This window comes from Gallinula chloropus, assembly GCF_964237585.1.
Source record: "Gallinula chloropus genome assembly, chromosome: 3".
NCBI lineage: Eukaryota > Metazoa > Chordata > Aves > Gruiformes > Rallidae > Gallinula > Gallinula chloropus.
Window position 1 is genome coordinate 9,783,650 of NC_140087.1, and position 14,287 is coordinate 9,797,936.

General features: G+C 39.5%; 1 protein-coding gene across 1 annotated transcript in view; it reads left to right on the top strand.

Moving 5' to 3' along the window:
- LAMA4 (laminin subunit alpha 4) overlaps window positions 1-14,287 on the top strand; it is a gene marked incomplete at its 5' end in the record, with an annotated part of 102,145 nt that overhangs the window by 59,329 nt on the left and 28,529 nt on the right. Inside the window, 7 exons of the mRNA XM_084261325.1 lie at window positions 285-401; window positions 2,129-2,277; window positions 4,284-4,425; window positions 5,478-5,574; window positions 6,323-6,439; window positions 8,382-8,567; window positions 13,258-13,397. Coding sequence (XP_084117451.1) covers window positions 285-401; window positions 2,129-2,277; window positions 4,284-4,425; window positions 5,478-5,574; window positions 6,323-6,439; window positions 8,382-8,567; window positions 13,258-13,397 — 948 coding nt within the window. The remainder of the gene's footprint in view (window positions 1-284; window positions 402-2,128; window positions 2,278-4,283; window positions 4,426-5,477; window positions 5,575-6,322; window positions 6,440-8,381; window positions 8,568-13,257; window positions 13,398-14,287) is intronic.

The following is a 14,287-nucleotide window of genomic DNA, read 5'->3' on the forward strand; positions in this document are numbered from 1 at the left end:
TATGCTGACTAATGCTTCATTCCAGTAATTACTCATGCTGTAACATAAAATGAAATTAATAAATTAAAAAACAACATTCAAGAAAATGCAGAGTCATATTATAATAAGGAGCTATTAAAGATGTATGGGAAAACTTAGACTTGAAATTTGTCTAAAATCCATTTAGTTCATCATTCATTTTAATAAACTTAACAAAAATGATGCCACTGCATTTTAGCAATTCACAGATGAGTTTGAATGTGATTCCATCTTATTTTTATTTTGTTTTGTTTTACTTTTTGTAGAAACAACATGAGAAAATAAAAGAGCAAATAGATGAACTGAACGGCATTCTGCTAAGTGCCACAACTATTCTGGCAGGACCACAAAAGGTCAGCTCTGAGCTAAGTGAGGTAATAAAGGTAGGTGCCTCAGTGACTTGTTTAAATGATATGTCCTGATTTTTTGAACTTTTAAGTCATGCATGTAGACCAGTAAATAAGAACTACTTCATTTTTATACTGCTTCAGTGAGATACTGATAAATATTCAAAAAAGAAAAAAGTATGTAACTTCCTGGATGAAAAGCTTTCTAATTACATTTTACTGCCTCAGAAAAATAGTTCTGTTGTTAAGGACACCTTGCTGTAGGCAGAGCTGAATGAAGAATTTTGCTGTAGAGTTCTCAACCATTTCATTACAAGCAGCTGCCAAAGATGCTCTGGTTAGAAGAAGACTGCATTATATGCTAAATTCCTTTTCTCTTGCCTACAAGTGAGCGTAAGAGAACGCTAAAGATCCCAGGTATCGGTGTTAAAAACAACCCCTGTCAGAGTGTAAAGAATATATAAACACATTGTCTTACAGAAATCCTCTTCTGTAACTGTAGACTAGTATCCAGTGTTTAAATAAAACAAGGTGTCTAGGAAATTTTAGATAAATTTTAGAGATTTAGACATTCTATGAAAAAATTACAAAAATAAAACCGGGATTTTGCTAATAAAATATTTATTGAAGCAGCTTTTCTTTTTTTTTTCCTTCAATATTGATATAATTTAAGCCAAATGAAAATTGCCCACAAGCTTTCATTTTGGTCATACTTGCCCACTTCTTTTTTTAACACAAAAGTCCTTAATTTTTCTTTGAAAAAGTAATTTGAAAAAAAAAACCAGAAAGGAGGGAACTTCCTTTATAACCATCCTGGGTGATCAAGCAGTATGTTTTTGAGTTTTTCACCTGTGTTTTGTGCAAAAGAAACCACTGCAGTTTATCATTTTGGGTTCCCCAATCCTGTGGATGAGTTTAGACCCAGGGGACATTCACACCAGAAGGAAATAAGTAGTATATGAAAATCACACATCTTCCACCTTCACCAGCAATAAGTATTTTCATGCTTCACTCATTCATTCTTTTTCTTTCCCTTCATTTCACTCTTTTTTTTTTTTTCATGTATTTTGAGGCCACACTGATAATGCTCAAACACATCAGCAAGCTGGAGAGAAGGTGAATGCTGCTCCACTCCAGCAATTGTCAAGTCATGCTTGAGGCACAGGCACTGCCTCATGATGCTCCCCAAGGAGGCAGGTTTGGGGAAAGGAAGAGCTGTAGCTCTCCAAAAGAGTGCCAGGGCCCATGCAGCAAGGGGATGAGGCATAAGCCTGCCCTCCCCAGCCCTATTTAGGTAGCTTTTATAAATCCCAAAAACTAATTTACGGTCTGCAGTCTTCACAGAGAAGAAAGTTTTAAAAAATCAAAATCTATTTCACCTCCCAATTTAAGCAAAGCTACAGTAAGGGGTTTAATTACTTCATGCATTTAACTTTGAAAGATTTGTCATTGGCACTGTTCTGGAGGAAACAAAGGATAGTAAGGCATTTCTCAACTGTCTTCCACTGGTATTTTATACCTATGTCTCTAATATCTTTATAAAGCATTCATGGACTTTTGGTTAATTATTCTCTTCCTGCATTTGTCTTGTCATACTGACATTCATGAGACAGGCTCTTTTTGATCTTTCCTCTTTTTTATCTGTTAAAAATATCATGTCAAACGTAACATAAACCAACATTATAATACAAAACATCATAATCAACATAAACACTTGATCTTTTTGCAATTTCCATCTTTCTTTCCTTCTGTGTGCTGTGCAGAATGCCTCAGGGTTCTACGCAGAAATAGACGGAGCGAAAAAGGAGCTGCAGGAAAAAATAGCCAACCTGTCTCTGTTCAACGATGACCTGGTGGAAGAGGCTATGCAGCATGCACACAACCTGAGGAGGCTTGCTGATGAGCTGGACCGGTAAAATTTAACTTCAGCAGGCGCTGTTCCTACAAGTGCTGCTGACTGAACAGCTGAATGAGCTAAATGACAAGCAGAAACACGGTGACATTAGATATGCTGTCTGCAGATAGGCACTAAACAAATCACTGTTAAGTCATGTATGGAGGGACTTGTCAAGGTCCAGAGGGAACAGCTGAAGTTGAGCTAGGCAAAATCTATTAATCTTCTCAGAGAATAAACAAACATGTACCTTGTGTGACGTTCTCCCCTTTCTAATTTGGCATGTTCTTCTCCTTCCATAGCAAGAGAGTAGGAAAGGTAGATAACTGAGAAGGAAAATAATACAGGTGGATTAAATGGGGTTTGCAGAAACAGCTCAGGTCATTAAGTTGATTCACATTAAAAGCTGTTTAGCATTGTGGGACAAAAAATGGGCTTTGGGATGATTTTTGTTCAAGAAAAGTAGTTCTGATGCTCAGTAGGTTGTGTCCCAGTGAAACCGGCCCACTGTAACACCAAGAACTAAAAGTAAGTCTTCCTAGCTTGCTGGAAGATACTGAATGCATCAAATTTCCCTCCAACAATTAAAAAGCCGCTTTTAGATAGATTTGAAATATGACTTTATTTGCAATTGGGACTAGCATGGAAAAATCACTGCTGCAAATGCATTCTTAAATGAGATATTTCACCAAATTCTACTGTAAGTAGCATCATGGACATATGCTTTTGGATGATAAAACTACTCTTCAAGTATATTATCTAAATACCAGTTGTTTCTTAATATTAGTATGCCCTAGATAGAAGATTAAAAGACAGAAAAAAAACAAAACAGATGGTTTTATTTAGTAGTATAAAGCTGTCATCTGAAACTGTGTTCTATAACACCACACAGACAGCCTAAAAAAGCATCGGTATGTTCACCGTGACAGCAGCTAACATGGGGAGGCAGCAGAATCATTTGAAAGAAAATACCCCATATGGCTAGACTTCATCCCCAACCAAAATAATTTCAAAATGAACTACCAAGTCCATCACATTAGGAATGCAACAGAAAGCAAACAGAAATAATTCTGAAATACCCAGATGGAATTGTGCTGACTCTTTTATTTGTTGAGGAGATTTTCCTGCAGTGAAACTTTAATCCTTTAAAAAAAAATGTAGCCTGTCTTCAAATAATTTGGGGGGTTTATGAGTTTGTTTTATTAGCCTGTTAGGCTTTTATTTGGTAGTTTCTTCTTTTGTCTCAGGGGAACCTAGCAGGAAATTCTTGCAACAACACTGAGTCTGGAAGCTTAATAACTCCTCGGTGTGCGAACTCTTTGTAGGGAGTTCACACACACGTGTATTTAGAGTCTGTATCTGACATACAGTCTGAATTCTGTATTGCAAAAACATAAAGAAATGCTATTTAGTCAGAATTTCTAACAGCTGAAGGATGACTCTGAAACCAACTGTTTTGAACCTCCCCCGATGATCAGTTATCATCTAATATACAAATCAAGCTCTACCATGCCAACAAAGCTATCTTGTATTTTTGAAATCTAACTTTTTGCAAACTTTCGGGATCAGGGGACAGTTCTTCTTCTGATCCTCCCCTTTTTCCCACCTACTTTTGGAAAGTATAAACAGCCCAGTGATAGAGCTGTTCTCATCACTGGCACGCACACAGGTCCTTCCATTCACAGCCAGGAGTCAGCCCTAAAGAATGAGAAGGGATAGATGTTGTTCTGTTAATTTATGGAATATCTAACCTCAGTAGTCATTTCTTGCTGCTCAGATAGATGATACGGGCAAAATTCCCAGAGCTGAACTACTGGGAGGTACCTTCTATACACAGAATTTTCACCTGCTTCAGACTGACAGAAATTGTGACACACAATGAAAATACTACTACTTAGGCCAAGCATATTTATGTGCATGATTACTACATAGTCAGAATTCACATCGTGTTAAGAAAATGAATCCATTTGAAACTACTTTGATCCAGTTTGGTTTCTTCCTCCTTTTACTCTCTTTTTTAACAGGAATTTGTATGGTGTTGATACAAATGGGTTGGTGCAAAGAGCAATAAATGCTTCAAATGTGTATGAAAACATTGCTGGTTACATTGAAGAAGCTAATAAAGCTGCATTGCTGGCACTGAACACAACAAACCGGGTCAATGATGTAAGTAATTGTCATAATATCAGCTTCTACTTTGCAATGCTTTGGGGACTTTGGGCACCTAAGTGTAAAATAGAAACAAGATTTGTCTTAATGGTCAGCACTGAGCTTCCTACACACGTTTTGCTTCATCTACCATTTCCTGAATTAAATCCTAGGTGATTAATTATTCTGCCAGCCTAAAGTCCCGGGGTATTCAAAAAGATGCAACAGGTTCTTCTGTCCTTATGAAGAGGGTGATGCTGTTTTGTGTTGTCACGCAACACGAGGCATTTCTGTGGAAGACCAGACAACTCCCTGGTCCTGTTGGAACATGAGCTAGCATTTAGTGCTCAAGTCCTCCTAGTCCCCACAGCACCACATGTCAGGAAAGGTGGTCAAGACATCTAACAGAAGCATCACGGTTTCTTCTAGAAAGTCAAGTTAGAAGGGGGCAAATAGCCCACTCACATACTCAGAGTAGGGAGGAGGATGCTAATTTTGTCTCTGGCCTTGCTGTTCTATAATATTTTACTTGTATTTTTACAAGCATACAGTGTCCAATTGCTACTTAACAGCTATTTAAGAGGGCAAGGATGAGGATTTGGTTAGATTTCAGGAGCCTGAACCCCAGGGAGCTGTGGGATTTCAAGTCCAGCACTCTGCTTCCATGACGCTACTGGGGACTGCAGAGCAGCTTCCCACGCAGTAAAACTGTTCATCACCCATCTGAGATGACAGTGGAAATGAACAGTCATGGTAGCATGAGTATCACATTGAACATACAGGAGTTGATAAATCAGAGGGACTTCTGTGCTTTCTCCATCTTTGTTATTCGGTGGTGGTGTCTGGAAAAGCAAAAATATCTCTAAACTTTAGTTGTAATCTATGGAAAATTTGGCTTTTTGGACTTTTTTTTCCTACTTCAGCTGCCAGCCTTAAATGTTAATAAAGCAAATGAACCTGCAGTGACTTCGTAGTTGCATTTATATGAAGCAATATGTTGTCCATAATTTAAAACAATAAAAAGGAATAAGCATTATTTTGACACTTACTTTTTTGGAACCTACTTGTAGGCTGCAGTTGGAATTGATACTCAGACCATTTACCATAAAGGTAAAAGCGAAGAACTTCTCAACCAAGCCATAGAGCTACAACGGACAGCAGATGACAGTAAATATACATCCTTTCTACTTTCCCAGCCAGTTTATAAGCATTCCTGTTAAAATAAATTCCAAAAGCACATGACTAAGGCAGGAACACCGCTGTAACTGAAAGTGTATTGATGGAAGTTACCACACAAAAGTAATTGACATGGCTACAAGCACAGTTTGAGTGGCTCATGGGTTGTCATCCTGCCAGATGCTGAGAGTTTATTTCATTTAGAAAAGGGCCATTTCAAATACAGCCACTGTTTAAATATGTGTCCCTGCAAACAGTTGTTCACAAGTAAGTATGCTCAGTCAAGTAGTTCAGCACAAATAAATTTGCAAGGGTGTAATTCTTCAGAAAGCTGGATTTTGCTAGTGAAGGACAATAATAAATGTTAAAGGATTGTGGCCTTTTTTTCACTGAAAATGACAGAAAGATCTAGAATTACAGAAGTGACCTCTTCAATTTCTCAGCACCTTTAGAGTTCCTTAAAACTTTTCTTGTATACTTGTGGCAGCTGTTCTCAGCAGTTCTGGTAAAGCAGAGAGAGTACTGACTGAGACACACGTCTCCAGGTTTTACTACAAAGCCCCGTCACAAGCAAATAATGCCTGGGAGCTGCAAGGTTGCCTTTTCCTTTAAGTTTTATGAAGTCGAGAGTACTAATATGCCCTATAGAAAAAGCAGCTATAGTATACTGCCTATGGTCCATAACATATTTCCACAGGGTAAAATTTACCTTTTTAAATGCCACTTTTTCTCCCTCCAGGTAGCGATTTAACCATTGCAAACACCGGCTGGCATGTTAACAGCACTCTTGCCAGAATGAATGCTCTGCGAAGCCAGCTGATGAGAGCCATCACAAAGATGCAATCAGCAGACCCAGGTTGTAAGAGGAACTTCATCTTTGTAATGCTTTATCTTCACACATTTAAGAGCTTGTTTTACCTTTGCATATGGCCTGTGAAGTTGATATTAAGATTTCAGTCGCAGAAAGACCTGAAAGAATCATAGAATCATGGAATCATAGAATGGTCTGGGTTGGAAGGGACCCCAAGGATCATAGAGTTCCAACCCTCCTGCCACAGGCAGGGACACCAACCTCCAGGCCTGGATCTACACAAGGATGCCCAGGGCCCCATCCAACCTGGCCTTGAACACCTCCAGGGACAGGGCATCCACCACCTCTCTGGGCAGTCCATTCCAGCATCTTACCACTCTCTCTGTAAAGAACTTCCCCCTAATCTCTAATCTAAACCTTCCTTCCTTTAGCTTCAGTCCATTCCCCCTTGTCCTGCCATTGTCTATCCTTTTAAAAAGTTGAATCCCCTCCTGTTTATAAGCTCCCTTCAGGTACTGGAAGGCTGCAATGAGGTCTCCCCGCAGCCTTCTCTTCTCCAGGCTGAACAAGCCCATTTCCCTCAGCCTCTCTTCGTAGGGGAGGTGCTCCAGCCCTCTAATCATCTTTGTGGCTCCTCTGAACCCTCTCCAACAGTTCCACATCTTTCTTGTATTGCAGGCCCCAGACCTGGACACAGGACTCCAGCTGGGGCCTCACGAGGGCAGAGTAGAGAGGGACAATCACCTCCCTGTCCCTGCTGCCACCCCTCTTCTGATGGAGCCCAGGATACCATTGGCCTTGCGAGCTGCAAGAGCACACTGCTGGCTCATGTTTCTCATCCACCAGAATCCCCAGGTCCTTCTCAGCAGGGCTAGTCTCAAGAAGCTCTTCTCCCAGTCTGTATCTGTGTCTGGGATTCTTCCAGCCCAAGTGTTTACACTTGGCAGTGTTGAACCTCATCAGGTTCCCCCGGGCCCATCTTTCCAGCCTGTCAAGATCCCTCTGGATGGCTTCCTTTCCTTCTAGGGTGTCAACCACACCACTCAGCTTGGTGTCATCCTCAAACTTGCTGAGGGTGCACAGAATTTGACTGAAACTACAAGACCTGGGCAGAAAACATCCAGCTTTATCCAGCTTTCACAGCGAAATTATGTTTGCCACCTGTAGTTATTAACATTCTTCTTGGTACTCCTTAATACAACTGTCCTCTCCCATGCTACTTTTGATCTTTTCAGGGCTTGGAGAATGCACAAGTCTGTGCATTCTATTGGTAGTCAAAATCTAATTCACATACACATGACACCTGGCAAATAGAGTATTTGGGAGATAATAACTGAGACTCTTGATTGACAAAAAAAAAATCACCTTAGCTTTCCCAGAGAGAAGCATCATAGAGCATCCAGCAGTATATATGAAAGTGTTCAAAGTTGACATGGTCAAGATTTCTTCATTAATCTCAATTTTAAATGGCTGCCAAGACATTACCGTATGCAAAATGTCACAGGTTGTACAAATACAGAAGTTCAGAACTCAAAAAAAAATTGAAACCCTGAAACAACAGGTATGAAAAAGCCAAAGCCACTGCAGTGGCTTGGCTTTTGCTCCTTCAGAAATAATTTCCATGAAAAATATTCAACAAACACGTGCATTTTTTTAAAAAAACATGATGAAAAACAATGTGGGTTTTGATTCATCTCTATTCCAATTTCCTGGGCTATATAACACCCATCAAGATCCAAACACATTGAAAATGTCTAACAATCTAGAATGGAAATATGAATTTGTTAAATTTTAAGAATTAATATTACTGTAGACCTACCACAGAAAGCTTTTCATATTTCCCTATGGAAATAAAATCAACCAAGCAAGGTTGGACCCCATTTGGCAGAAGGTAAAACCAGCTTAGCCTCACAATTTTTTTAAGTACTGGTTATAGCTTTCTTGAATCATTGAGTTAATCTCCTCTCATCCCCTGTTTATTTTGCAGTGGAGGCCAGACAACGTTTGGAGCAGGCTAAACAGAAGACTGCAGAGGCTGTAAGTGCTACCATGACAGTAACACAGGCTACGACCCCCATGGATGAGAACGTGAGGTTGTGGTCTCAGAACCTGCAAGACTTACAGCACAGTTCAGCAGACTACGACAGTGTTGTGCATTCAGCTGGGGATGCAGGTATGGTGACCTGAATTTTGTCATTCCTTACCACTAAAGGGTCAGGAAATCATCACAACATCATGTTGTAAGAATTGTTTACATTGCATATTCATTGCATATAATCTTCTAGCATTTTAACTCCATGAAAACATTTCGAAAACTAGAAGGTTTTCTAGAGTTTAGGGACTGTACTTTAAAACTTTTGGATACTTGGGCATTTCCAAAGGTTACTTCAACACTAAAAGACTGAAGTCTTTCTGGCTTTTAAGTAGTTTTATCAGGGTACTAAGGTCACACAGAACAGTAAACAGCTTATTTAAATACTTCACACTGTTATGACTGGCGGTTCAGCTATTTTTTTAACACTGGGAGGCATTTGAAAACAGGGCCCTTTTGTCCTCAGCAGTTCAAACACAGGGGAGAAATGGTCCCTGACTTGATGAGGTTGTAGTCTAAACAAAGGGGGCAGAGAGTATTTGGGAGGAAATATAATATTTAAGCAGGGTGATTGCTGTAAAAGCTTATAAACATAACATTAATTCCACTTTTATTATCGGGGGGGGGGGGGATTAGAGTAAAATTGGAAGATTTGTTATTAAAAATTTAAGGTAAATAAAAAGGCAAAATAAAAACAGAGGAATGCTATAAAAATGAAATGGAAATGATAGGAAGGAGTGGGAAAAGGGGCAGCAAGAGTGAAGCTGAAATGAAGTGACTGATGAAAGAAGGAAAAGCATAATTAGGAAAGAAAAGAATTGACCTAGAACTGAAAATACTTGGAATAAAAAACTTCTGACAAGCACCGCTATTTATTGCTCAATATATTCCTGGCTTTGGTTAGAAGGCTCTCTAATCCAAAGTTATTCACAGCTAGGGAAGCTGGAAATCAGGAATAAAAAATTTCCTGTGTATGTTTGATGGTATGTACTGTCACTGGCAGCCCTGTTCAGTGATGCCTTCCCTCCTGAAAGTGCCTCAAAGAAGGTGCATAACTCCATTGGCTCTATCTCCATAAAGTCAGACCTACTGCCCCAAATCCCTTCTCCTTCTGTCAGAAGCTTTGAAACTTGTCATTTTATTGCAAACAGTGCTGTAAGTACCAAACCCAGCATTGTTTCTAGTGCCCCAAAACCACACTCTTTCCTCTAGACCAAGAAATCCAAGGGCCAAACTTTTTCCAGAATGGAAATACAGTAATGGGTAAGACCCCTGGCACTAGTATTTTTGTTTAAGTCAGTACTCCGAAGAACTGGTATAAAAGCGGTTCCTTCCACAACAAGAAATTCAGTGCTATTTAATATCCCAACTTCTGGCTCTAGAACCAGGAGGAACTCACATTTCTCTGAGTGGTGCATCCAAAGGAAGCTCTGAGACACTCCCTCCAGGAACGGGCCGGTCACTGCACAGAGCCCTGTGAGGGTGTAGTTAATATATCAGTAGTTGTATTGCATTGCTGTAAAATGGTTTTGATCACCACAGAGCACAGTTTAGGATCCAATTCCCATTTATGATAATATAAATGTGGATATGATTGGCATCCAGGGAAAGAACACTATGAGGAAAAGCATCTAATAGAAACAGTCTACTCTAGCTTATGCATGAAGGCTATTGTTTTATTCACCTTTACACCTGACTTACTTTCAACATTTACCAGTGCAAGCTTACTACACAGAGCAGCAAAACATACTTCATTTGACTTTTTGTGCTCAAAATTCCAGCAGATATTCAGGATTCAAAAAAACTGCTCATACTATATGTTATACTGGAAGTATTTCCAGTAGCATTTGAGAGGCTCCATAAGAGCAGATAGACCTAAGATGGCCCAGCTGTCCTAGTTGGCTCTGTTCCCCAAAAGGCACAAATGATACACACATAGTAAAGAACAGCTCAGCTCCTATGTGATGTGCCCAACAAAAATAGCTTCTCTGTGATAGTGGGTTTGCAGACAGGGAGTCACCCTGAAAGTATTCTGATATCAGGGTGCCTGGAGGGCCTGCTGACCACAAACTGTTAGAGATGCTCAGACAAGCTGCAGCGATGTGTGGCCTATTACATTTTCAGAGGCTGTGTTTCCATGGCATTTTTGGCCTGAAGGCATTAAGTTTTTTGTTTTAAGGCATGATAACTTTTTTTTCCAGAAAGATCAAGTGGATCTGAGAAGACAGATCAGTGCAACAGAGGAGGCTGGCATGGGTAGTGCTCCAGTCAAATGTGAATACGATTCACAGCCTGGGAAGACAGATGTAGACACGCCAGGGCACAGCAGAGTGTTCTCAGATCAGCTGCACATGTTGCCAGGAGTGGTTGATCTAACAGGAGGAATGTCCATCAAAGTTCAAAAAGAAAGTCACAAAAAATGTTCAGAGCAGTGCCTGAAACACCAAAACCTCTGATCATCATGCCAATAACTCTACCAAGGCAGGTGAAGTCTCTAAGCTGGCATGTCTGGATTGCCTTTAAATAAAGCTTGTGCTTGACTTTTGGAAGGGTGAGAGCATGTCTTGGCTGTGCAGTTTGTCTGAGAATACTCCATTGTTGCCATTGTGCAGGGAACTGGAGCTTCATCACAGAATATGAAGAACAGTTTGGGAAGGAAAACACAAAAGGTTATAGTCAAGGTATTTCCACCTTGACAGTTTCCCTTGTGTTCTTTTCTGTATTTTATAACTGGGTAAGGCTAGTTTTGCTTTTTTTTTTCATCCTCACCTTCAGCCCAAACAATAAATAAAAAAATCAGTACACTTCTGTGTTGAAGAATGCTCTGTAAATGACAAGAGGGAGAGATTTTTGGTGAGATTTTATAATAGGGCCAGTAGTAATAATAGATGTTAGGTTTGTGTTTTCATGTTGTAGTTGCATTTCAAGTTTAGTACCTCAAATTTCAAACAGATGAGAAGCCAGAAGACATCACATCAGAGAATTCCAGTTCAGTTACCAATTATTAAAAAAAGGTGGTTGAAATTTGCTAAATCACTTTCTGAGCTTGCAGTTGTTCTTCTTTAAGAATAATCTGGGCATTTTTCTGACGACTTGGAACATTCATTACAAAAGGCAGTGAAACTTTCTGTAAGTTGATCATTATCCTAGTTATAACAGTAGAAATTTTAATGCATTCTGGAATTAGTGTTACCCAGAACTCGTTGTAGGTATTTGAAAATTGACTAAAGTAATGTAATTGGAACGTACGGTAAGCTTTGTATAGCATCTCTGATTAGTGACCCACAGCATATAAAGTTTTTCAGCATTTAATGGGAATAACTGCAGAGGCCAAATGTCTTTATGGCCCACTCTTACACTGGACTTGAAAAGTAAAACACAAGTGAAAAGAACCAAGCAGAAAGTCGGCAGGACTGGGGCAAATCGAGCTTTTCACTCCATCCACAGAAAACAGGATTTATAGGACTCTGTGGTATCTTCCAGTACTCTTCCCTCCTTCTTTCTCTTCTACACTGTTTCTCAGTACATCTGAGGATTAGCTCCTCTACCTGTCTCTCTGTTACCGTCTCAGACAAGAGTAAAGATGTGAGGGGAAGAACACAAAAGCAGGACACAAGTTGACAACCCCTAAAATATAACTGCATATCTGGTCTTAACCTTTATAGTGAATCCATGCCATTAAAAATTAATTGTGAATACTGGATTTTTTCTTATATGCATGTAGCTTCTGGCTAAAGTCTCATTTCATTATACTCAGCTAGTTGTACCTACATCTAATTAAAGATGAAAAATGATGTGATGTGTAAATATCCTTCAAAGGGCAGTATGTCGTTGGAATCTGATGTGATGAAATTGGATTATAATTACGGGTAGTTATTTGTCCTTCTTTTTGTCTGGGAAAGGACCTCTCTCCCTTTGAACACCACAAAGCACTTGCATTTTCCTTTGAGAACAGTCCTATTGCACGTATACCAGAAGGCACAGCAATGAAAGACCTACGGTCCACAACTCTGATGATACATGACTCCTGGCAGATGTAGGCAGGAGAGATGAAGAGATTACCACTCCCAGGTGGAGCAGGAAGTAAACACAGTTTATGTGCACATGCATCAGCAGATTGGGCTTTCATTACCCAACGCAGGCCTGTTACCGCAGTCTGAAAGCACCAATGTTTCTGTTCAGAGAGTGGGCTGTGAACCACACATCACATGTACAGCCATTGGTGTTACCTGGGTGATAACCTTCAGGAGAGATGCACAGCTGACAGCTGAGGGAAACAACGTACTCGTCTCTCCTGAAATGAATTTGAGGAGCTCGTGAACCGTAGCTCCTAGATGCAGTCCCCGGGTCAGCCACAGATACCCAGCGAGATGCTGAATAAATAATCCTTCTGCTCCCGTTGCCTTATCTGTAAAATTTGGTTTAAGGTTTATCTGCCTTGAAGAAAGATGAAAAGGTTAAAATTATTAACATTTGCAAAGCTCCTTGAGGAAAGTATTACAGAGGTAGGACATCACAGTAGTACCTAGAGTCTCAGAAAAATCAGTCTCCTCTGTGCAAACTTCTTTCCAATAACTGTTGTGATACTAAATTCTGATAAATCACTACATTTTCTGAAATCACTGCCTCTCACACACCACAGTTAAGACTTGTTCTTGAAGCAGAAGGAGATAAGTCAGTTAACCTATAGGAGGGTAAGGAGGAATTTTCCTTGTGCAAAGCCAGTGTTACAAAGGAACAACCCAAGCTGTCACTTCTTTTCTAACTGCAGTGAGGAAACTTGCAGAAGTCTTCCCTGAACTCCTGGACAAACTGAGCAGAGTAGAACAGAAGGCACCAGCAAACAATATTTCTTCCAGCATCCAGCGGATCAGAGAGATAATTGCTCAAACCAGGAGTGTAGCAAGCAAGGTAAAACTTTTGGATGGGACTTTTGGTTATTAGTGATAATAATCTTATGAGAAGCTCCATTTTCTTGCACTGTTCAGAAGACCACACCTTGACATTTTCTCCTCTCAACAACTGGATAAACAAAGTACCCTGGAAGTCATTAAAATCTTTACAGTTGCTATTTGCAAGCAATTAACATTACCATGGTATTCATGGTAGACTACTGCTACTGCAGTAGCAACTTTAATTAATTGGCATAGTGTTAAAAATGTCCACAATAACAAAACCATTTAAAGATAAAACTAATAAGTCATTACTCAGCTGGCAGCATTAGTTACAAGCAGTAGTAATTAAGGCAATTTAATGCAAAAATTTCTAAGATGACAGTATTTCCTTTTTTTTTTCTTTTGAATTAATTTTCTGCAGGGTAAGAGAATCTTTAGCTCATACATATTTAATAGAGAAAAACACTTTCATTATCATCCATAAATTATGAGGGATTTTTCTGTAACAAGAAGACTTGGGGTCAAAAATTAAAACAGTGCATTTGGACTGATTCAGAGAAATCAAAAATTCAGTGCATTATCATATGTTCACAATGCTGGAATACGCTGTCCATATCTGTTACTTCAAAGAAGGAAAGACAAAACTGAGTTAGAATGTGTGCAGTACCTGACTGTCCTTTGGTGTATTTTGTCATATCATGCTGAACCTTGAAACCATTCTCTCAGTTATGTTGAAGCCATTCTGAACTAAAATGAACATGGTTTAAAATTTTATTAACATCTCATATATATCACAGTAGCTTCAGTAATATAACAGGATTAGTTGTGAACAGACAATTGGTCATACTGCTCCCAAAGCAAAGAAATAAATTATGGGTAGAAGTTTTATGGCTGTGTAAGGAATTC